Source organism: Camarhynchus parvulus, chromosome 1A (assembly GCF_901933205.1).
Source record: "Camarhynchus parvulus chromosome 1A, STF_HiC, whole genome shotgun sequence".
In the NCBI taxonomy this organism is placed as follows: Eukaryota; Metazoa; Chordata; class Aves; order Passeriformes; family Thraupidae; genus Camarhynchus; species Camarhynchus parvulus.
Genome location: NC_044586.1, coordinates 8,673,092 through 8,698,297, shown reverse-complemented (window position 1 = coordinate 8,698,297; position 25,206 = coordinate 8,673,092). Strand labels below are relative to the sequence as shown.

Sequence of the window (25,206 nt, the reverse complement as noted above, 5' to 3'; positions counted from 1 at the left end):
CTGCACTCAAGTGGTGTGCATCCAAACCCAGGTTATCACTTTGTTATACAGATATAGACCTTCTATTTCCAAGTACTTTTGTTTCTCTGTCTCTCTCCTTTTGAACATGCACTGTTTCTGTTGCTACACTCCATGCTTAAATAAAGCCCACTGCGTGGTTCTCCTGCGTCACACGATTCCTGTTTGCTGACCCCTGCTCAACAGCTTTCAATGGACAGGACAAATAAAATGTATTTGCAATTTCTTATCTGGAATAAGAAAGCATTGCACAAAAACTGTGGAGAGTTGAACTGGAAGAACTGCACTTCCTCACTGGAAGTGAGGCACTATTTCTGTCCAGATAACGTGGCTCAAGGGAAGCCAACCCAATTTAATTTGTTCCATTGAGCAAACAGTGCTTTCAAAGTTGCAAAGCCTTCAAGAGAGGAAGATACAGAAAGCTGCTTAGTAAAATTTACAGAAACACCTCAGGGTGATTGACTAGACTTTCTAGATGGCTAATTAGAAACACTTCAGAAGGCACTTAAGCACTGAACCTTTGAATTAGAGTCCATTCGGGAGAGCCTGAAATTTAACGTCCCCATGTTTAAGGCATTACAGCCCATGTTAAAAAATCTTTGCCCCTTTTTCCTATGGTGCCATTGCTGTACTTACCTGTGAATACTAAAATTGTGCACCTCAATTCACTTTTTCATTGCACCACAACATTTTCCTGACCATTGCCTTCATTCACTTCGAAAGCACAAGGGCATTTGAATCCTGACAAAAAGACTGGCAGACTTTAGCATTAATATATATGATCCATGCTTGCTGCAGAGGGTGGAATTCAAATCCCAAATTTTCTGCCTCTCAAGAAAATCATGAACTTCTGTGAAGACCTCCCACAGAAACCAGGAAAGAATTAATGGGCTGCTGAGTTCCTAATATGTCCCACCCTGTGGCACCTGAAGGAAGTAGGTGTTAGACTGGCAGGGAACAGCTTGACAGGTTGAATTTCCAGCTATTTATGGCAACTGACAGAGGGGCCTGGAGCCAAGGACGGCTGCTCCCAAGTAAAGTCTGCCTTTGGCAAAGAAAGCCTGGCAGAAAAGCAGTGATTTTTCTTGCTGCCAGTGACTTGGGGGTCTCTGATACCAAGCGGGATGGAAGTATTTGCTGTTGTTTTCCTCCTTTCTGGCTTTTATTGATCACTGGAGGGGTGAGGAGGCTGCTGAGTGCTGGGCCCACAAGGGGTGAACGGGTTTATGTTCCTGTGTGTTTACTTTGGACTTCAGGGGCCATGGAGAGAGTGGAACTTTTTATGCAATGCAGCTGGCAGGAGAAAATCTCTCTGATTTGAGGGTGTTGGAGGGTGGATGGATCAACAAAAATTCAGAAGGAAACAATTTTAGAGTTACTATTAAATTATGCTGCTCGGGAAGGGGATGTTCTTGGGGCATTATGGCCACACTGCTCAATTCTCACTCCTCAGAGTGGTAGGCAGCCTTCACAGCCAGCCTTGAAGAGCTGGACCAACCTCCCAGTGAAACCACCCTGCTCAGTTCTTCCCAGACAGGTACAGTTATTCCAGGCTGATGGACAGACAGACACTCCTGTTTCACCAGCTGGTTTACAAACACTCAGAGGATGCAGCAGGAACAATGTTCATTTCAATACTCCAGCAGCTGAAACAGATTTAAAGCAAAAGAATTAACATAGAGGAAAAGCAAACTTGGACACACAGATTTTGGTGCATTGTACAGATGTCTGATGTGTAGACATCTTGAGGTAAATATTTTATTTTCTGAAAAACAGACAATTTAATTATCCCACATAAAGCTTCACAATTGTTTTTTTGGTTTTTTGGTTTTGGTTTGGGTTTTTTGTTTCTTTTGGTTTTGGGGGTTTAAGGTTTTTTGGGTTTTTTTTTTTTGGCTTAAACAAGTAACAAAAACTAGTTACCCATACAAACTGAAGAAAGGAGTTTATCTTTACTGGGAGATTTGCCAAGGCACAGGAGATTTAGCTTTAAGTCTATCCTCTTCCTCAAGAATTTCAAATCCCCATGTAGGACACACCCTTATCTTTCCTATAGAGGAAAACCACCCTGAGATGTTTTGTTCTCATAAAGTTCCTGGAGCTGTTTCACCTTGCATGGAATATCAGCCAAAGTTCTAATCCTTGTACAAATAAATCTTCTCTACTTGTATAAATTCACAATAACACAGGGATGATGCCTGTCAGTCCCACATGACCATACTCAGATCATTTTGTTGGCTATGGCATTATCACAGCTTGTGGGAGAAGGATCTAATGCCTGGATACAATTTTTTTTTTGAGATGCTATTGTGCAAGAAAACAAACAAATAGAAATCTCACAGCACCAGGGTATAAAGTAAAACACTTCAACCTCATCTCACACACCACATTTCTTGGTACAAGGAAACACAGACATGTTCTGGTCAGAACCAGAAGTATGAGAGCAACATTTTCTCAGTGATTCCCTACCAGCATAATTGTAGAGATGTTCACCTTCTCCCCAGATATTCCTAGGAAAACATCATTCTCCTGATTTTTCAGAGCCAGTATATTTGATAAACTTGTGTTAACACAATGGACACCTTCACAGTGAAATTTAAAAACCACAGATGGGGCATATCAGAGAACACACTGTGCCAAGGCTCTCCAAGCCTATGCCTCTTCTTTCATCAGCCAGTTGTACAGTTAACATCCCTTTGATTCTTTCACAATTATCTAATTCACTCAATCATGTGCCTAATTCCAAGCTGGTTCTTTTTATTAACATCAAAGGCTTTGGATCAGGCTCTACTGAAAAAAAAAAGAAGTAGTTTTTCTACAAGGCTATTGTGCATTTTTATCAGGTCCACAATAGCGCTTCTGTGACTCCTCTCCCTGCCTCACCTCTCATCACACACACATCAGCAGATAACATGACATTAAAGAGCCATCAGTGTCCTCCAGGAAAGCTGCAGGAAGGTTTCTTGGCCTGCCAAGCAGCAGTCCTGATAAGAGATCACCTGCACAAGCAGCACATTCCTACCTCACTACCAACATTCTCCTCCAAGTACAGATGTCTTGCCACAAATTACTGTGACTGCAGCAGAAGAGATGGAAGAAGGAAAAAGGAGTTCTTAAAACCATTTCTGTCTGGTTCTGCAATTGAAAATTACTTATGCCTGGAGGTTAAAGAGTGGCTGTCCCTAAGCATCTCTTTCCTAGCTTAATCTCCACCCCTTTCACCCAAAATCATGTATTTATGGGCTTCACTGCAGTTATCATCAATCAATAATTTACAGCTTCAAAATACACATTCTCAAATGACACAGCTCTGGTCTTCATAATAAATCAAGGCCCTACCTGTGGGCAAAAGCTTCCCTTGCAACCAAATAAAAAGGCATTCAGCGGGATACCAGACAATTATAACAGCCCCAGTAGAAAAAGTAAATCGTTGTAACAATATCCAAAGATGAACACAGAGCCCTTTTAACATCACCTCCAAAAACTGCTCAATTGAAAGTGTTTTAACTTCAGTGAATGGTGTAAAACTTAAAATTAGTAAATTAACCCAATTGAATTAGTTAACTGCAAATTAGACTAAGTTTCAGAGGAAATGAAGTAATGACACATTTTACATTTCAGACCGTGCACAGCTGAAGTCGTGTCCTTGAAGAGCTACAGATATTCCCCTGCCCTTACACTGTTGAAATCCCTGATATTTTCCATACTAAGTACAGAAAAGTACTCAAAATTCTACAAAACCATTTCTCAAAGCATAACTAATAAAAGTAAACCAGAAAGTTTACAGAGTTAGTAATTTTGAAGATGCTGAAAATTATTTATAAAAGGTGTTCCTATCACAAGACACACCCTTTAATACACCTGGAAAATATCAGAGAGTGGAAAATCACCTGAGTGAATAATCATAAATTTCAACTGAAAAGTGGAGGGAGGGAAGTATGATTCAGAGTTTGTATTCACTGCTCAATCTTAAGTAATGGTCTAAGTACCAACAAACAGGAAACATCTTTGCTAAGGTGCTGAATGTCTTTCTCTCCTCTTGAAGCATTTATAGGTTGAAGATGTTCAGCACATGATGTAACTGGGCACTCTAAAACTGGACCCTGTATAATCAGCCTTCCACTAGAAAAGTACAGGAATTGCAATGGTTTACTCTTCTAATTGCAAAAAAGAAACTAAATCTTACTTTAGACAATACTGATATTCACAGGAGATAACAGCACGTGTTTACTGGTAATGTCACTGCTTTTAGAAAATAATCCATATAGCATGTATGATTGATGGGAGAGTGATTTTAAATCTGTGAATGCATGATCCCTTTCAGTTCACAAAATGCAGACTCCTTCTCCCAACTCCACTCTCCTTCTCAGGAAATAATAAAAAAAGAACAACCCAGAGCTTGCACTAAACTAGGCTCAAAGCTGGTTAGATGGAAATCACAGTCCGAGAACAACTGTAAAGGGGTTTAAATTTTCTGTCTGAGAGCATGAGCTCTGGCTCCTAAGCCTTACTGTGGGGCTAGGGAGCCACCCTTTGGTCACTGCTCTAAGTGCAAATAATTATATCCACACACTGACAGCTTCTGCCCTCTGAGGAGGGCTCTTGATGAACACCTATCAATTTGCTGGCCTTGCCAACAGCTCTTCCAAGGATGTCTCTGGTTTAACACCATTTACAGAGTGTATCTTACCTCACAGGGATGGCAGGGAGAAGTAACTTCTGCACGTGGGGGGCTTTGAGCATGTTATGTGCTAAATAAAAAAATGTTGTTACACTCCGTGCCCCTCTGTTCTCCATCCTGTCACAGACACAGACCAATTCCCACAAACTGAATGCCTGCAGCATCACTTCTCACTGAAACGAGGATGAAAGGAAACTGAACATTTGTAGCTTTGTAGGTTTCTCTTCCCAGAGCCCCAAAATTGACTAAATGAAAAGGTTACACCTGAATTACAAACTACTTTGTGACAGACAGACACAGCTGAGTGTGAAAAGGAGAGCAACACAGAAAAAACCAACAAAATGCTAGCATATGATTTCAGCAAAATGGGCTGGTCACTGATGTAGAAAGGCAAAATCCTCAAAGAATGTAAAACACAGATATTAAGCTCAAGAGAGGTTGGCCGACAGGGCAGAAAGGGAAACCCATGGAAAGCAGCCAGAGAGATTAAACTTAAGCCCCACACAACTCTTATTTCACATTGAAAACCACAAACCATTCCCAGAAAGGAAGAAACTTTTATGCTCCCTCTTAGCCTTGATGTGAGCAACCTTCTCAAATGCTTCTGCATTTTACGAGGAGGGAGTAAGTTCCCAGAGTTTTCTGTTTACTCCTCCCCCAGGGGGCTGCTGTTCTTTCTTTCAACTCAGGATCATCCTCTACCATTGTCAGCTTTTGCTGGTGAATATCACAGGGAACCAGTGTCACAGGGAACCTGAGAAGATAAATAGTGGAGATGTAAAGCACTGGATAACCCAGACACAGCAGGAAAGCAGTGGTCTGGAGGTTGGATACAGACTTGGGAACACCAAGACCAGGAAACTTAGATGAACTACTGTTAGGTGACCAAATAGAAAAAAAGAAAGAAGAAATGAAAGAAACAGGCTGGAAATAGCCATTCATTCAAATTGCAGGTAATTAGCAGAGGTTGAAGTAATTAGCACTTACTGAAGCAGTCTGACTAGCCAAGGAAGCAGCAACAGCACGGAGGACAAATGTACTTCACATGCTCAGGAACTCTTTCAAACACTACATACCAATGACCCTTGTGTTCCCACAAGATGAACGTTCCTACTCACTTTCGGAGATGCAGATGCCAGGAGCTGGAAGGATCTCTCCAAGCCCACATGGTAAGTTTGGAGCAACGTGAGGACAACAGAGGAATTTCCAGTTGATGAGACTGCAAGGACTCTTTGGCTACTTCTAAAATCAAGAAATTTCAAATTTCCTCCCACCACCAGAGAAAGGAGAGCACACCGGATCACTGAACACTTCCATTGGCTAAAAAGTAGTGGTTTAATTATTCTGTTAGTGGCTCTCAGACACTTTTCCTTGCCCCAAAATATAAAAAGTGAATATGAAGTATAAAACTGATAGAAAGAAAATAAGCAGGGCACAAGACAGTCATTACAGTGTTTGGTCTCTTTCCTGAGGTCTGGGGCCACACACACTGCATACTTTTCTGTAAAGGATTTTGTTTAAAAAAGACATTTATTTTTATTTCAGCCTGTAGTAATGGAGTACATTTAGATTCTTACACCAATTAATGCTACCAGTAAATTAAATACCAGTTTTGATTTGTGACTACAGTACTGTCAGATGTCAGTGTAGGAGGCAATTGCACCATGGACTGACAAAAGGATCTGACTGTATTTATGGTCAGACATATCTTTGTCTTCTGCATTTGAGCAGGTTTCCAAGGTGGTCACTTGACTGCTGGAAGTTGAAACCAAGACAAACCCAGTGTGGAAAGGCCTCTTCTGAAAGAAAAATCACACCAAGAAGATGAGGTCATAGTTTTTGGAATTATGACTGCACTAAGAAATGACTGGTTTGAAAGGACTTCATTTGATTCCCCCCACTACAAACCCAGGAGTGACGGGGTTTCTTAGTTAATTTCCTAGGGAAGAGAATTTGGATGCAACTTGGATGTGATTCCCTCCACCAACATTGGTCACAGTTGACTGTAGAGTACCAAATCTGGAACTGAAAAGAAATTTAGGAAAGCAAGTAGCATAATGTGACCGAGATAATTTATCACCAGGCAATGGCACCCTGCTTGTATTTATTCTGAAACACTTCTGGAAGAAGCATCTTATGAAAATCACCTAATTGCTTCATTGCAGAAGAGCAATTGTGTGGCCTGATACTGCTGTCAAAACACAGCAGTTGCACAATGCCTTCAAAGGAAATAAAAACACATGAACATGGACTTAGCTAATTGAAGTCATACAGAGCTGAGTGGCAGGCACCAGTTTGGGCTGAGGCAGGACATTCTCCACCAGGCTGCAAAAGTTCCACCCAAAAAGGTAAATTTCAGACATCCAAAATACCTTGTGCTGTGGTTGCTTTCATTCTGAGAGTGTTCAAACACAAATGCCCTCATTCTGGAGAAGTTTCCTGGGATTTTCTGCTCGGGTTGCTACAGGTGATTGCAAGCACCAAGATTAATGTGTGAGCAGGGACTGGCAAGGCACTTTAAGACTGATAACCCTTTAGCAAGAACAGATTTCATTCAAAACTGTGGAAAAGCAAGGAGTTACAAGGACCCTGAGGGAACCACTGCTGCCTCATCCTCTGTACAACAGGCCTCTCTCTTCAAAAGATTCAGATTCCTGAATTCTAATGAAGAACAAATAAGACATCTCCACACACTAGGAATGTGTTCAGGTGCTTTAACTCTCATCTTATGTGGATGAACAGCTGGTGCAAACCAGCATCCCTGCAATGTGTTTAGCACATATCTAACCTAGCTCTTCTCATGGTGACCCAGAGCTTTTCCTCTCCTTGTTGTGAGGACACACTCTCCAGAGCTGGGCAGGCACCTCAAGAAGACCTTTTGCACTTGTGAGCTACATGGAGAAAAGGGACCAGTCGTGGCTGTAATTCTGTCAGGCAAGAGGCAGGAACTGGGAGAAGCTCCTGCAGTATCCACTGCAGAATCCCCACAGACGAGTGCTCACAGTGACCACCTTACAGTGCCCTGTACACAAGTACAACACTGGGTGGCAAACCTGAGGCAACCTTCCCTGGTGACACAAGAAAGAGCCAACATTCCCATGTCCCCGCTCTGGGGGACATGTTCAGGGAGTCATTTATGAGAGCCAAGCCTTCCATGCACGTCCCACAGGAGCATTACCAATCAGGATGTGCCTGGAACAGGATCACCTCCATACATGCTCAGGGACATCTTCACAACACACAGATTGCTGCCAACTGCAATTTGATCTTTAAAACTCAGTTTTAAGTACCACAGAACACAACAAGGTAACTAAGACTCAAACCTTTATGACAATTAGGAAACTCCACCCTTTGAATAAAGAGCCTTTTTACTTCTATCTTATTAGTAGAAAGAAATGCTGCCAACTTCCATTAAAGGAGCAGCTACTTTCCAATCAGTGACTGTAGCCCCCAGGTAATTCCTACCAGTCCCTGGCAAAGCATTGCACTACAAATAATTCAGAGAAAGTTCTTGATGGGACCCCATTTGCTGGCACCTTTGAGAATCTCGCTTGCTGCCATGGAAGAGATAAAAATGAGATAGTATAAGCAATCTAAAACAGTGTGCATTTGACAGAACCTTGCTTGAGTAAAAACTGTATTTTGAAAGAAATAAATCCTGTTGTGATTTTGATTATACTTATTATTTACTTTATTAAATTGTTTCCACTTTTAAAAGGTTTATGTTTTGTTCTACACTGTCTACTAAGACAAAGAATAAAACCAGACTGATCAGTTTTGCCTTTGGAACTCCTGTATCAGTTGCCAACATAATAATTTTACGCTGAAATTGCAAACAATACCTGGTGAAATTTTAATCCAAACTAGTAAAATTTTCAAATCCACATCTTAAAACTGTTTCTGGAAGCATTTCTCTTCATACTGAATTCTGAAACCATTTTAGAGAATAGAATCAGTATTTTATGCCTGCATTATGCAGCTGGATTACATTCTAAAATGGAATTATTCAAAGGCAGCAGTATTTCATCAAAAAACCATTAATGAACTGAAAAGAAAACCCTTGTGCTGTCACACTTTTCGCCCATCAGGCAAATACATAGAACAGATCAGAATGTTCTGTCCAAAGGCTGGGAAGCGCCCCAGGGTCTCCCAAGTGTCCGTGAAGATGTTGTACTTCAGGAAGAGACGCTGCTCCAAGCTGGAAGACAGAGTAATATTCCTACTCAAGATATAGACTCCATCGTTGTGGAGCGTGCAAGTCAAGTTAAGGCCGGATTTGGATGAGTTCTCGTTGAGGTAGAGCCACTCTTTGGTGGCGATGTTGTAGGACTGCACGGTCAGCACGTCCTCGCTGGGGCTGGATCTGTGGCTGGGCCCGGGGTCCAGGATGCAGCCCCCCACCAGGTAGATGGTCTCCTCCACAGACAGCATCTGCTGCTTGCGCACGTGCACGTCGCACAGCTCCAAGTTGGTCCAGGAATCAGAAGTGGGACAGTACTGCAGGATGCTCATGTTCCTGCCTGGAACAGAGATGAGACATTCTCAAATCAAAAATTCTGTCACAAGGCACTTGTGGGGGAGCGTTTTTCTTTCCTACAGTGTCCCAGCCTTTCCTGCAGATTGCTCACACATTTGCAGGGCAAGCCAGGGCAGAAATGGTGATCACTGACAACTGCAGCTCTTTGCCCTTGACAAGAAACTTTGAACGTTCTGTTCCTTGGCACAGGGGAAGAAAATGATGCTACTTCTGGCACATTACATGATGTAAATTGTCTGAGCCCACAGATTTTAGCAGAATCTAATCTCTACCTTTCAGCTTATGCTTTTAATTTTGTCTCTGATTGATACATATTTTTTTACAAAGAGGGAAATGGAGCAATATTCTCATCTCCAGAAGTGGTCACAGATGAATCAAACTATCATGAAGAGAGTACACTTCATTAATGGCTGCCAAGTGATGATTTACCATCCAAGCTCAACTCTGACACTTCACATTTCAGTCCATAAATCACAGTTTTATGGAATAAAATTTGTAAAGCTGGTTACATTTCAGCAAGTGGTCTGGATGACCTAAGGGCACCTTATAAAGAGAGAAACACGCATTGTCAAAATCATTTAAGAACCAGGAAATCTGTGCTCTGCCATCAAGCAGAGGCTCAGAAAGAAGCTGAAATTATCTCCACAATTCATAACTCAGTGTGTGCATGTGTCTGCAATAGTGTTTTTCCACAAAACTGTTACAATGCCACCCTGATTTATGGTGCAGTGAAGACCCTGGCTGTGCCCAAGGCTTCACTAAATTATCACAGAACGCACACGACTCGGTAAATTCAGTTCCAGTCTCTGGAGACCTGAGCTCAAATCCAACCTCAAGTGACAAGCAGGAACAGGTTTGCAGACTCTAGACAGGTCTTTTATTAAATCCCCTCCATGGTACCAGTCTGTCCTGCATGATGACTTCCAGATGAGCTCCCAGGGGGAAGAGCAGACAGGGACACACTGACAGGTTCTGTGAGGGCACAGGTATAAATAGCCAGAAATATAACTGGACTGTCATGAATGAAGTGCATCAGTGGCATGATCAGGGAGGTGCTGCTCCATCCAGCATTTGCACTCTGATTATTTTCATGGAAGTGCTCTGTGAAACTACAGCTCTACATATAGATGACCTTTGTCTACAAACAACCTATCATTCTCTGACTCATTAAGGGGAGGAGAAGTCCCAATTAAGTTTCTATGACTATCTATAGCAGTAAACTTCCCCTGGAAAATGTGCTATTTGAGAAGAGGTGTATGAAATAGAAGTCCATTGCAATGGGGCCCTCACATGCTCAGTCCACAGCTTGGGTCTTTTATATCCCCTGAAACAGCAAAAAAAAACCCCAAACCAAAACCCACAATACAAAATATGAACACTACAGTGTGACATGGAACTTCTATTAGGATCTAGGTTCAGAAGTGAAAGCTGCAAACTCAAAAGGAGGACTTTATTCCAGAAGTGTCATTATAATTTACAGTGGGAAATTCCAGATCCTGCCATCTTTTGGAAAATGCAGTCTCAGGAGAAAGCTCTACACCAATCTAAAAAACAGCCCACAAAATCTACCACAACTGAAGTATATACAGAAATACCAAAAATTACTAAAAATAACATAATAAAAAAAACATTAATTGTTGCATGTGCTTTATGTAGTAAAGGTAGCAAACCAGCATATAAACCTTGGTGTTTCTCATATCCTTAGGTCTTAACACTTTCTGACACTGGCATACTTCAGAAGGAAAATCATCAGTGTATCTGTGGCAATTCTGGTGTATAAGTCTACTACCAAGACGTCACAGAAAAACTGATTCCAGAGCTTGTTCAGGAAATTATTTATAGCAAGCATAGGTGTTTGTTGTCCTGAGAGATCCTGGATTTATACAGAAGCCTAAATATGCTAGTTATCCACTGCTCAAAACTTCCTATTGTTTTACTGCTTGATTTCCATTGAAAAAGGCTTTTAGGAAAAGGCCTGGGAAAGGACAGGGGTTTGGAGGGCAGCAGCAATCCCCTGGAGCATGGAGGAAGCCAGAGGTAACTCGCAACTCTCCTTCAGCTGAACCTACAGGCAGCAAGCACTGAGTCAGGAGCCTGACACAGGGCAGCAATCCTGACTGCACACGCCTTGTTCAGGAATTTTAAAGGAATGGGATCTGCATCAGCAATGTGCTGGTCTTCCTCTTCATGACACCAGGACTAGGCAGCCTGATGAAAGCACAGCACAAGCATCAGAAAAGGAACTTGCAGAGTGCAGAGGGTGTAGGAGAAAAGCTGGTCCTCCTTGTAATTGTGTAGCACCTCACCTCTTCTTTCTCTAGATAAAAATGCCAACCCCCCAACCCTGGTCTCTAGAGACAAGACTTCCCATTAACCTGTTTCAACCCCTTCTCCTCGTTCTCGTCTCACAGGATGTTTCCCTTTGAATGTGACTTCTCAGCACAACAAGTGTTTCATGGCAGACATCTCAGAGTCCCAGTGCTGGACATGAGGGAGCACAGTGGCCCCAGCAGGTCCTGTAGTGGGGGTGACCAGAGGATTGGGACTGCAGCACACACAGCACAGCACAGCTCTCCATAAACACACAGGCACATTTTCCTCACAGAAGCCACCAGGCTCTGGGTCAGAATGGTCTGGACAAAATGTGCTTGAGGGTTTTCATTACCAGAAGGATCTTAAGGGATGGCAGTGTATCTTTTATGAACTTTAAAATTATTCAGAGGCTCAAATCTGCTCAGACACTAGAAGCTTGTTCTAACATCTGTTTAGTTTTGCTTGCAGTACTGTCTGTAAAAGCTGAGCTGTCTTCTAATTTCATTCTCTGCTTGGAAAGAAATCCTTAAAACTGCTGTGGTCAACTGAAGTGGGCAAAGGCCAAATTCAAACTTACGAAATCTTGGTAAATACTGAACATTTGACATGTTTAAAAAATTGACTTCCAAAGCTCTGAGAAAATGTCTTCCTCCCAAAAAATGGCACTATGTACTTAAGGAATGAACAAATAGGAGTCTTTTTTAACTGAACTTGTTTGCCCGTTGAATAAAAGAAAAATAATTGTCAGAAGAGAATGAAACTCCAAATCCTCCCCTCTGTACAGTGTCCACAGAAAATCTGGTATAGAAATTAAGTAAGCTGAAAGTGTTGATTCTTGTTTCAGCTTTTGATTGTCCCATTCCATTATTAAGGCGTAACTTGAATTTGTCTGTGAAACACTGAAATACTGTAGTGAAAAGACCATAATATCTATTAATACATGAGAAATACTAAGGCAGGCAGATATTTTCTATGAATTTTTTCCTTCTGACAGTCTAAACCAGGTATTTAAAAAGCAAACAAAGTATATCTGTTGAGACCTCTCTCTACTGCATGATCAAAATCTAAGAAAAGGGGTAGTGGCTAAGCTGGGTGCTGAAGTACCCATCAGCTTGTTCTTTGCAAGTAACAGAGCCCAGGTCCACACAGGCTCCGAAAAAAACCAAAACTGATTCTTTTCTGATAGAGCTATTGTTTTGTTTTATTTCATCAACAGTTTTCTACCAGCAATTTATTTCTTTGTGTTTTAATCAGCATTACGCAGCCTTCTACACAAGTTCAAAAGCTTTCCTGAAGAACAGGAGAAAATTATCTGGGCCTTGGAAACAACCAGGTAAAAAGCAACAAGAACTAACAGCAAACTTGTTACCTCGTGCAGTGTATCCTCCAATAACGTAGATCTTGCCCTTGCATTCACAAGCTGAGAATTCTGCAAGAGGGTTTGGCATGGACGCCACAAAATTCCACCAGTCATTCTCCGGGTTGTAGCACTCCACATTGGAAAGGGACTGGCCACCAATGGCATAGAGCTTTCCACTGACAGCCAGGAGCTTGAAGTTGGACCTGAAAGAACAGATTGCAGCACTGAAATGAGGTGCATCCATGTGCAAAAATACAGAGGGAAGTTCTTCCTACCCAGGCTCTGACAAACTCATCACCACTCACAGCTTGCACCACCGCCTGAGGGATCTGCAGCATCTGAACTCCTGTGCCAGGCCAAAATGCTGTAACTACACTGCAATTACTCAGGACAGTAACCAGTGACAGTCTGAACGGTATTGATGATGCTGATGAGACTGAGGAATATTTTATTTTGTATTTCAGTTCAGCTCTAGACGTCAGTTAACCCATGTGCTTAGCAGACAGGTCATTCTTATCAGGCTTTTAACAATGTGAACGTGGTAGAGAAAACTGCATTACATGGACACACAAATAAAGATATAATTTCAGTTAAAATTGCAGAAATTTCAAACAAGGCTTGATGGATGCCTATGAATGCATATTTGTTTAAGATTATGGAATCTCTTTAATAACCCTAATAAAAAAGCAATTTAGAGTGGAACACATTGAATCCTGCTCAGCAAAAGAAAGAAGAGAGAATCCTCTGTAGCCTATTCAGCATTAAACTACTGAATACATCCTCTGAAGCAAGATCTATCTGTAAATTATGTTCCACCCTTAGCTGCACAAAAATGACATTGCACCCCATGAGCAATGCCCTCCAAATGGGTCATTTATTTCTTAGTCTGTTCCACTATGCTCTCAAAATTCACACATGGCAAAGGACAACATCCTGATTCTGAAGCAGGAGAAGTCTCCTATCTCACACCCTGAAGGTAACACAGACAGAAATAAATGGTCATGGGTATTAGAGGTGCAGATCTGAAGGAAGAACCTGGAGGATGTGAAGACAGAACTCTTGTATGCTGCTCTTCCTTCCAGCTGGGGAAGCTGGTCTAACAAATGATGAGCTTTTCCTCTCCCCAGGAACAGTCTCATTGCCTAGAAAGGTTGTTCCTTCTCTTCTGCTGAGCCAATTGAGATTTTACCATTGCTATCCCAATTAACTGGATGTGTGGCAGTCCCTGGAGTGCACCAGCTCAGCACAAAGCCAAACAGGGAATCGTGTTATGTCTGTAAAACTGAAATGGTGTTTCAGACCTGCACTGGCCTGCTGGGCAGCAAAGGGAGTACCACCCTGCAGGAATCCAACATTCAAAATTTACTGCTAAGTACTTTTGCAGGGTTTTGTCTGGATAAAATGAACCCTGCCTAGCTGCAGACTGCCCTGCAACTTCCTTTATTAAATCTATTTGGAAAAAGGATTTGTTTCCAAATGGAATCACTTTCTTCTTGTCAGCCTGATACAGCTTTGGAAACTAAAATGCTCCTTTGAAGGAATTAGTTGCTTTTTATTCTTATTTTTTCTCCTGACATCTACGATTAGGTCAGTCTGTTCATATTCCCTCAATAGCAATTATGCTTTCCATTTCAGAGAATCCAGAATAACATGGCAATCAAAAGCAGGTATGAAATGAGGATAACTACTTGCAAAACATTATGATTTTGAAAGCAATATACCTATTGCAAAAATTAGGACGAAGAAAAAATTTCCACAAATTAACAAAGGGGCAAAACCACTGGGGAAGTTATCTACTGAAATACAGACAGCACAGCTTTCAGCTTTAAATATTCTAAAAGGAGGCTACAAACCTTTGTGTCAGTCATTTAACCATTTCCAAACACTTGTTAAAATGGATGACATTCAGTGGAGGTATCTCAGATTTATGGAATTCATTAACAATAAGGTTCATTTTACTCAAAAATAGCTGCAAATATCCATCAGCACACTTCATATGAAAGTTTAGACAATGGCTCAGTATGTTATGAAAAACTTCTGCCATTCACCTTTCCATGCCAGTAACAGCAGGTGTCTTTATGGAGAGTGCACATTAGGAAATATTTAGTGCATTTTTAGTCTCTTTTGGTGTGCTGGAGCAGCTGGAAACAAGGAAAGTAAACACTGAGCAGGCAGCCAGCTCTCCACAACCAGCAACTGTTCCATGGACTACAGCCTGGAAACAGTGGGGTCGAATCAGTCAGATTCCACCACGACGGAGCTCCACTCACACCTGTGACTGGTCTAAACCTGCGGGACCAAGATGTACTTTCCAAAAACCACGCCTAGAGGGTCCCTTCTTGCTGGGAAAAGCCAAGGTATGAGCTGTCTTCTGCTGCCCCCACTGACTGAACAGGAGCTCAGGAACAGCAGTGAGTGGGAGCTGTGGGGTTTCACCATCACTCAAAATTCATTCTTCAATCAACAAAGTGCAAAGCGCTGCGTGCACAAAAGAAGGAAAATATAACAATGAATACAAAGGAGCTGGAGCAGAGAGGCTTTCTGCATGCAAGAACATTCCACAGCTCCCCAAAACCCCCATGGCTCTGCACTGTGCTCGGTGTATCTGCAGCAGCCCGTGGGGCAGCGGCTAACAAAAACAAGGTTTTTGTTCACTGACAATCTCACTTAGTGTACAACAAAAAAACAGAGTTAGCCCAGATACTGGGGAGGATTTTCTGATCAGAGGTGTGGCTAAACATGGGAACAAGAGGCTTGGGAGGAAGATTCCAGTGTAGGTTGGAATCTACACTGCTGGAGGATTTCAAGAGCGAGTTAAATACGTATTTATTTGCAAGGTAGCCTAGGTTCTGCTGCAGAACACGAGCCTTGGAGTAACCAGCATTGTTTCTTCCTGACAAATGATGAATTTAACCTTAAAATTTCTCAAAAATCAGATGACCTCTTTATTCTAGAGTTAAAGCACTTACAACAGAGACAAGGAATAATGAAAGCACGCTTATGGAGCAATTCCAAAGCGTTTAATGTATTTTCAATGAGTTCCTTTTCTTTCTATTTTTTTATATTTCTTTTTTATATTTCTGTGAATTTGCAGAGTACACTGCATCAAACATTTAGCTTTAGAATGTGTGATACATTTGTGGTAAGTAAGGTATGGATGGTTCTAACTTAAAAAAATTTTGAAGTCTATTTTCTTCCAGCACAGAAGAATTTTGAGTGAATTAAAAAAAAAAAAAAAACCAAACAGTAAAAAGTGAGGAATGAGAAGGTCTCCTGAACAAGCAGCATTCCCCAAAAGCATCATCTCCTACATTCCTGTAAGAGTCCTCAGAGTGGCAGCAGTTCAGGTACAGATTGCTCACAAAAATCATGTTCCATGTGCATAATTCCAGCCTGGGCTTACATAGGTCTTCCAAGCCTGGAAGATTAACCTGCCATGAGTGGGAAGGTTCTGAAGGAAAATAGAAGTGGAATATATGGCTATAACTGGCACATGGAGTAGAAATCCTATAGTATTTTTAAATAGCAAATTTCACCAGACAGTGTTCACTTAAAAAAGAAAGAAAATGTTTGGAAAGGTATTCAAGGACATTACTGCCACAGTCCCCTATTCACTTGGTTACCTTCTTGACTCCAGAGACCACAAGTGAACCTGGGCAACACTAACATGGAGCTGCTTCTATTAAAAAGTTCAGGTCATTCTCTCTCTTGAGAATTCCAAGTACAGAAACACATCTAGAATGAAAAGGTCTAGAAAACCTGATCTGCTGTGGACTATTTGCGATCAGCACTGGATTTAGCACTCAGACGATGAGAAATTCCATGCTCAGCCACAGGCTTCCTTGGTGAGCCTGAGCACATTATTTTAGTTCCCTTGGGTATGCATAAGTTGGGAATAACACTCTCCGAAGCTCCTGGGGGCATCACAAGAACATTATACACGACTTGTCTATTGTGAAAAAGTTTGAAACTAAAGTAATAAGACCTGTACACCTAAAAAGAAAGCCAACAGTGAAGACCCAAACCAGAATGGCTGCTAAAAATTCAGGTGGCTTTCGTCTTCTACTTAGAAGTAAATTAGGAGTGTTTCATCTAAGCATGAGGAGATTACAACAATGGAAATAATTCATGATAAAAACACCAAAGAACTTGAAAGGTTTGTTTAGGGCAGAAAGCTCTTATATGAAGAGTAGACCAGCAAAATTACATCCGTAACTCCTCAGCCTTCCTTCGAGGCCAACACATGCAGTCACTCATGCAGGACAAATCCAGATCCTCTACTGTCTGAAGTCAAACCAACTTCAATGGAAACTAGAGCCCTCCCTGAAGGTATGTCGAATTTCATCCACGGGATGTAATCGTATCAGCTGACATAAATTCATTTGCCAGACAGTCACATGGCTGTAATTCCTAAGCAGAAGGCTGGGCAACCACCCTGCTTATTTTACTACAGCATAACAAACTAAAAATACAATGCCAAGAGAACTGCAGCTCTAATTGCAGCACAGATGTGTGGCAGACAGGCATCAGCACTGGTCATGCAGCATGCAAACTCCTCATGTTAAAAACGATGCTGCTCCTGGCTCCTAGGGCACAGGCCATCCCTCCTTGCCACAAAGCACCCAACAGGTCATCAGGGAGCTGACATGTTATGTCAGATAGAAAAAGTAATAATTAACTGCAGAGCTGAGACTTCGTGAAGCTGGTAAAATCAGAAATGTGTTTTGAGAAGGGGTCAGCTGAGTTTCCATCAAAAAAGTTCCCCCAGTTACTCAGAGAACAACATCCTCACTGCTACTTTGCAGGTGTAATTCTGGGTACTTTTTGGCCTGCAATAACTACCATGGAATTTAAGACTAAAGATTATTCCAAAAATATCCATTTGCCTGCTGTCTTTCTGCAGTAAATGGCCAGTGTGAAATTCTAGTCTAAGAACACCTTGCTGTCACCTGAGATGGGTTTGAAGATTAAGTTGATGTGGCAATGCCATCGAAAACAGTACGTTTGTTTATTTCAAGTATAATGATTATACATCCTAACAAAAACAAAAAAAGGGGAAGTGTGGAGGAAAAAAGGCTGATCTAGAGTTTGAATACACGAACTGTAAGGTGCAAAAAGGGCCTGGAAAAGGTTATTTTTTAAGAACCCACGTTGCAGTGTCAACATACATAGTAACAGCTGTCTTGCTATACACATCACAGAAACAGAACCTCGTGATTTGATCAATGTGGCACTTCTGTGATGGAGTTAATTTCCATCGGAGACACTGGGCGGGCTGACCCCACCCTGCTTTTCTAGGGAGGCCAAGCACTCTCAACCACTTTCACACAGGTCCTGCTGTCAAATGAAGCTAGCTAAAATATCTGTTCCCCAGGCACCTCAGGGAACTCTGCTACAGGCTCAGCCTCTGAGAAAGGTCTGCAAGAAAAGGTGTTTGTAGCGCTTAAAAGCCAAACATCCATTTTACAGATGAAACTTTTCCCAGCGCCGTTCCAAGGAGTCACAAACCCTGAGAAAAATGGTTTCTGATCAGTTGTGATGACTGATTAGGGAGGTGATTATTTTAGTACAATTCTCACAATACAAGAAGTGGGGGGACAAAAAGATGAAATGGGAAAGACTTAATTTCAGGTCTGATCCCTGTTTTGAGAGGGTTTAGGTGGCAAAAGCTAAATAGAGCCAGGAATAGAGACTGCAGTTTAACCACCCAGATACAAAGCATTTATGCAAATAGCTTGGGTCTCTGTGCATGCTCTTTCAATTCACTGGATAGAGAAGAGGATTTCCATTCTACAGTGAATTTTGGCATCTTTACATTTTCTTTTTCAGAGAGAAAAGATAAAATTTAAAATACTTTTACTAAAATGGAAACAAAGAGGAAGTTCGTGTTGGAAACAAAGCTAGTTTGTTTCAGTGGAATGAAAGCCTTTGTTTTTATAACTCCAAAGTGTGGTTAAGGTAGAGGAGCCACAACCTTGGCCAGGGAGAAGGCCTCTCTTTTTGGGCCCTCTTCAAGGCTAGGCCTCTATTACTCTTTCAAGTATAAATTATACAAGTGTTTCTGAATGCAAACTAAAACATCAGTGTGTAATAAACGGTTCAAAAGGATAAAAGGTAAAAAAGAAAAACTGTCAAAACAATGAATGATTCCTAGATCCAAACATTCCCAACAAGTGAGAAATTTCTCACCATCTTCCTGACGTTTTTCTGGTATTTCACTGAAATGCAGGCCTACAAAATATTGAGATTTTTATGGAAGGACAAACCACTGGACAACTGCTGCAACTAAATTGTTTCAGCCATCTCCAGCTCTGGTACAGCCTGTACATCCCCGCTAAGAGCAGGAAAACTTGTGCTTATGTGAAAAGTGTGTATTATATGCCTCTACGCAGATATTTACCATATGTATTTTGAGTTATTGATTAGTAGTGCTGTATTAACATTTTAATAATATGAAAAATGTAGTCTTGTAATTAAAAGGTAACTTTTGTAGCTAAAATAAGAACTATGTTAGTGGATTTTTTTTTTTTAAGAAAGGAATGAGGTATTTGCACCAGATAGCATCCCCAGGACACCTAAATCTTTCAGAGAAAAAGAATTTATTGCCCTCTTATCAGAAGAAATTAACTTCTTCCTGCCTCGAAGGCGCTGTTAGGATTAGAAGAAGTTGATTATGACCAGACAGAATCCTGTATTTGAATGGAATTTATGCATCACGTATGAAGTGTATGAATATGCAACAGGCTATTGTTTTTAAGGGTTAATCCTTTGTTAACGGGTGTCCTTTTTCGGGCTCGCGCTGCCCAGAAAAGGTACCCGGACGTCCATAACTCTTTGTATTTATTGTCTCACATTGTCCTAATTCAATCTGTCCAAATTATTACTACTCTAATTGTATTACTATTTTTATAACCATTTTATTACTATTAAACTTTTAAAATTTTAAAAACAAGGGATTGGCGTTTTTCACACTTAACTGGAGTTACAATACACCAAAAAGAAAGCGGGAAAGGAGTTTTCTCATTGGGTTTGTTTGGTGGTTCAGAGCACTGAGAGGTCTGCCAGTGCCATGTGAGTGAACAGGATCTAGCTCAACACCAGACAGGGACACGCGTGTACCCCAGGGAGCAGAGGTTACCTCTTCTGGTTCATCGAGGCCAGCTGGCTCCACTCGTTCAGGCACGGGTTGTAGCAGTGCGCGGCCGAGATCTCCTGGCTGGTGATGCGGTAGCCGCCGACGATGAACAGGTAATTGTCCAGCGTGGCCGAGCCGTAGCCGCGGACGCTCACCAGGTCGGCGGGCAGGTTGTTGGCCAGCGGCAGCCACCGCTGCGCCTCCTCGTCGTAGCGGAGCATGGCCCAGGGCGCGTCCCCCGCGGGGTGACAGCCGGCGGGCAGCCCGGGCGGGCAGGCGCCCATGAAGTCCCCGAGCAGCACCAGGGTGGCCGTGCCCCTCATGCGCCGCTCCCGCAGCTGCTGCTGCAGCGCCGGGGGCAGCAGGAGGTGCGGGCGGGCGTCGGGCCTGCGCAGCACCTGGTGGTAGTGGGCGGCCATGAAGTCCAGGCAGGCGTCGTGCAGGTCCTGCAGGCCGTACACCTGCGCCAGGCGGTGCAGCTCGAAGCAGTTGCCCAGGCGCACCTGCGACAGCAGCAGCCGCAGCAGGGGCGTGACCTGCAGGTAGGACGCGGCCTCCACCAGCTCCTCCAGCAGCGGCGGCTCCTCCTCGCCGCCCTCCTCCTGCTCCAGCCTGGCCAGGCAGGACGTGTTGATGAAGTCCAGCACCAGCTCCAGCCCCAGGGCGCTCAGCCCCCCGCGCAGCAGCTGCTCCTCCTGACCCTGCCCTGCCTCCCGCATGCCCGAGCGGTAGAGCGCTCGGAAATAGTCGCTCTGCTCGATCAGCTTCCTCTTGCACACCGGGTAGCACTTGTCCCCCAGCCGGATCTGCACCACCTCCTCCCCGGCACCGGCCCCATCCCCTGCTTCCCCTTCCCGCTCCTCTTCCTCCTCCTGCTGCCGCCGCCGCCGCCGCTCCGCCAGGGACATCGCTCACCGCGGGCCCGGCCGCGCCTCAGCCCGGCCGGAGCCGCCGCGCCGGCTCCTCCTCCGCCGGCCGGGCCGGGCCGGGATGGGCGGAGCGGCCCCGGGATGCCGGGAGCGCTGCCGCCGCTCCGGCCCTGCAAGGAGTGACAAGGGGAAGCGGAAAAAAAAAAAAAAAAACCAAACCAACCAACCGCACAGAACGCACGCAGGGAGGAAAGAGAAAAAAAGCCCGAAAAAGGCAATGTTTGAGCGCTCCGGCGCTGCCCGCCGGGGGGGGGGCCGTCAGGGCATCCCCCGGGCCCAGCCAGGGTGGGTGTCAGGGGCACGGTGGAAAGGCCGGTGCTGGGCTCCAGGGCACAGCCCAGAGGCGCAGCGATCCCCCCTGGCGCTCCCCTCTCCCGATTTGGGCCGGGATCGCAGCTGCAGCCGCAGCTCTAACCCCTTGCCATAAATGTACCGCTGCATCCCTGGCCAGGGGCAGCATTCCCGAAGCACTCGCGCAGGGAAAAAGCGGCGGGTGAGCGGCACAGCCAGCCTGGTGCCATCGCATCCCCGCTCTGCCGCATCCCTTGCCGAGCTGAACCCCCCGGGTTGGCCAGGGCAGCACAGGGACCCGGGGATGGCAAGTGCGAAACGGGACTCTGTTCTGACCCGCCTGGCTTCCCCCGTGTCCCAGCCCCTGGTTTGCCCTGTGAAGACACTGCATAACCTGTTCTGCTGCACCATCTTTTCTATTTACACTGAGTTCCTGCAACAGGACATCTCACGAGTGGGCTACGTAGCAGGGTTCTGAGTTTGTTTGACATGAACAAGGGAAAAGGAAACTGAGCATCTTGGGCAAGGGTAAAATGATAGATTTGCTGTTTGCCTTGTTATATTCTTCAAACTCAGTCCTTTATTTTAAAAAACCTTCCCATCTACCAAAACAGGTGAGAAGTCTGCCATGCCTGTATTCTTATATGCTGATGTATACATCCTATAAAGATGTTCAAAATATATTTTTTTATTTTATAAAGATATTTCCTTTGGATATTGCAGACCATAGAAACTCTTTCCCTTTAGCAGTAGTGTGACTCACATCCAGTTTGTGCAGCTTGCTTAGTTTTCAGACAACTCCCTCTTTTCAGTGCTCAGAAGGGATTTTCACTCTCCACTATTAAAACATTTAAATGGTATTAGTCTGTTTTGTGGGGTTTTATCCCTCTTTTTTAAGGAAGACAGGGTTGTTTACTTTTTATCATTGTGATCCTTTATCACTGTTTTGTTGATCTTAACTCTAGCCCATGGAGATGGCACAAATGTCAATCTCAGTTACAGATGTTCTCTCCTGCTGAGTTTTATAAAAGCATTTTTGAGGTGAAGTAGATTTCTGCGCGTGTTTGCTTTCCACCTCACTTCAAAGCATCTTCATCATCTTGCTTTTGAAGATTTCATGTTCTAAAATCCTTTTCTATAGAATCTCAACCAGATCAAAAGACGTCTCTTCACTAGCTGGATCATCACCTCTCACCTTCTCTTTCCTACTGATGTGTTTCACTGTTTGCTTGGTTTGTGTTCCTCTTTCAGTCTTCCTCATTATTTAATTAATATTCAAATTCCACTCTCCTGTCTTCTGTTCTTAATAAAGCACCACAACATTTTGCTTTTTGAATTTCTTACACCTAGGTAAAGTATGAGCACTTGGCTGTTTTTTCTGTGCTTCAGGTTCAGCCTTCGAAAGATTATCCCACACAAGAAGTGTCTCACCCCCTCAGTAGGAGTCCAACCCTTAATTCCTTCTTGTCCTTTAATTCCCACAGGCAGGCATTTCAAGCAATTGTAATCATGATTACTCCCAAGGAAAACAGACATCTCATGTTTGGCATGGCCAGCAAGCTGTCCTGTTGGAATACAGCAGGATTGCCATCTTTAGACATCTGCTTTGGAGTCTCTTATGTTTCATGGATTTGTAAGTTAGCTCCTAATTGGTGAATGCTTTTTTCCATGTAGTCAGTTATGGTAAGTTCAGCCTCAAAGTGTTGACACCACAGCCTGGGTGGATGAAATATTTCTTCTCTGGTTGTATGTTGCCAGATGAGCCTATGCCACTCTGCCTGGGATTTCCAGTCCTTCTTCCTCACAGTCCATGAGGTTTGCTAATGAGCTGGATCAATTCTGGCATGCAGTAGTGTTTTATTCCTGCCAGCAAACTTTTGATGGCCCTGACTCCCACAGCTTTCCCCAGGAGCTCTCACATGCCCAAGACATCAGCAGTACTGAGTAGCCACTTGTACAAAAAGCCTGTTTCCTTACCCAGTTGTTTTTGGGGGTTTTTGTTTGTTGTTTTGGTGTTTGGGTTTTTTTTTTTTTTTTTGGTGTTTTTTGTTTGGTTGGTTTTGTTGTTGTTTTTGTTGTTGGGTTTTTTTGGGGTTGATTGTCATCTCTCTGCTTTTTCCAGGCTCAGGGCCGGGCAGTTGTGCTAAGTCAGAGTGTGCTGACAGAACAGGTTCCTTGTTTTTTCCTACACTCATCAGTCATGTGTGATGTGCTTCTAGAGTACTTACACTGCAAATGCACCAAGGCAAGGCCTACTCTTTTGTTCCACTCTTGTGGAGATAATTTTGTCTGTCTTCCACTCTGTGGTTATACTGGTTTCTTCTAAGATCAATAATATATGTTATTATAATGGAATCAAAGAAAAGGCTTTGCTGTTTCACCAGCAATCATCTTGGTTGTACCTTAAGTGAATAAGAAATGCATTTTCCAGAGTTGGAACTCTAATTCTATAGCTACAAAGCTGAAATGTGTCATTCAGAGCCATAAAAGAAATGCATGATCTTTGAAACAAATATGAAGGACTATCTATCATCCTTCAAGAACAAGCATCAAACATGAAAACAAATCATGGTAGATTTTAAGTCTAAAATGTTAAATGAGTTTATGACAAAAGAACATGTCCTGAAGAACAAGACACTCAGAGAGGAAAACAAAGGTAGCTCTGCTCAGCATTTCAATACCTGCCTTCTAGACTTTGGCTCCTGGGGCAAAGTCTTCAAGGTGTTTTAGATAGTTCAGGCCACTCTTTACAGTACCTGAGAGACAAACTGATACCAAGAAAAAGGGTTCTCAAGTGCCAAGGAAGGGACTATGCAGACACCAGAGAGTGTCAGTAAAGGCTCTCTTGCTCTAGGGTTGCCTTGGCCATTTGTGCTACATATTTTTTCCCTGTGTCTGGTGCCTGAACTATTTCCTCATAGTTAATGTCTGAATTTCTTCCAAGGCCAAAGAGAGATCACTCTTTTCTTCTAAAAAGACATGGAAATGGAAGAAGCTTTTTTCATACAGCCACTCCATTGTAATAGGCCAGTCAGCCATGACACAGAGAATCTCAGCATTTTTCTGCCTGGGCACACGTTTCCGTAGCCCTCTGACTTTCCCAGCATAGCAAAAGCAAGGAATCACAGAGACTCAGGAGGAGTTACTGCTACAGAGAAAAGTGAAGCCAGGGAGACACTGGATAATACTTGAGAACCAGAAATTAACACCAAGAATGCTCTGAGGAAAGGCCCACACTGAGTGAAAAAAAATAGTGGAAAAATTTAATTCCTTTCAGCCTTATTAATCTAAAGTGTGAACTAGAACTGAATCTGGGGATATTTAAAGTATCTCTGCTATCTGATATAAAATACAAAGTGCCACATTCTGCCCTCTGAGACACCAGGGAATTGTACTGCACTGCCAGGGAACTGTGCATTGAGTAACAGTGGAATTACTCAAGACAGGAATTGGTCTTTTGGAAAGGATTTGCCAAATTGTTCAGTATTTTCCCTGTCACAGGATACAAAGTAAGCATATACGGAACATAGGGATTATCCTGCAGTATTTCAGCATTTAAAAATTTCAGTGGTCTAAAAGATCTTGGCATTTCTGAGAGGAACTGACCAGAGCATAATTTTACTTCAGCTGAACTCTAGCCTTTGTGAAGGATGACCTGCTAAATAAAGGTAATTTCTCTTTTCAGATTCGCAGCCAAACAGATCATTTCTTACCCAGTGCCATTAGCAATGCTATTAAAAAAAAAAAAAAAAAAAAATAGAAAGCAAGCACTCTTATTTCTAATAGCACTTGCTCAGATATTATTCCCTAATATTTTCTGTTCATTTTTTCTGCTTTTAATGTGCTGCTTATTTATTCCTTGCAATAAAAGTATGTTGCAGGACTATTGAAAAGATACTTGGAGTAGCATGTTCACATGTTTTTTGAAAGCAGATTGTTTAT

At 42.9% G+C, this 25,206-nt stretch overlaps 1 protein-coding gene across 1 annotated transcript; it reads right to left on the bottom strand.

Moving 5' to 3' along the window:
- Positions 1–8,058: 8,058 nt before the first annotated feature.
- KLHL42 (kelch like family member 42) lies at positions 8,059–20,952 on the bottom strand. Its single transcript, XM_030960234.1, has 3 exons — positions 20,048–20,952; positions 12,919–13,112; positions 8,059–9,219 (listed from the first exon to the last, which is right to left on the bottom strand). The coding sequence occupies exons 1-3, from the start codon at positions 20,950–20,952 to the stop codon at positions 8,768–8,770; spliced, it is 1,551 nt and encodes a 516-aa protein (XP_030816094.1). The 3' UTR covers positions 8,059–8,767.
- Between the last annotated feature and the right edge of the window lie 4,254 nt (positions 20,953–25,206).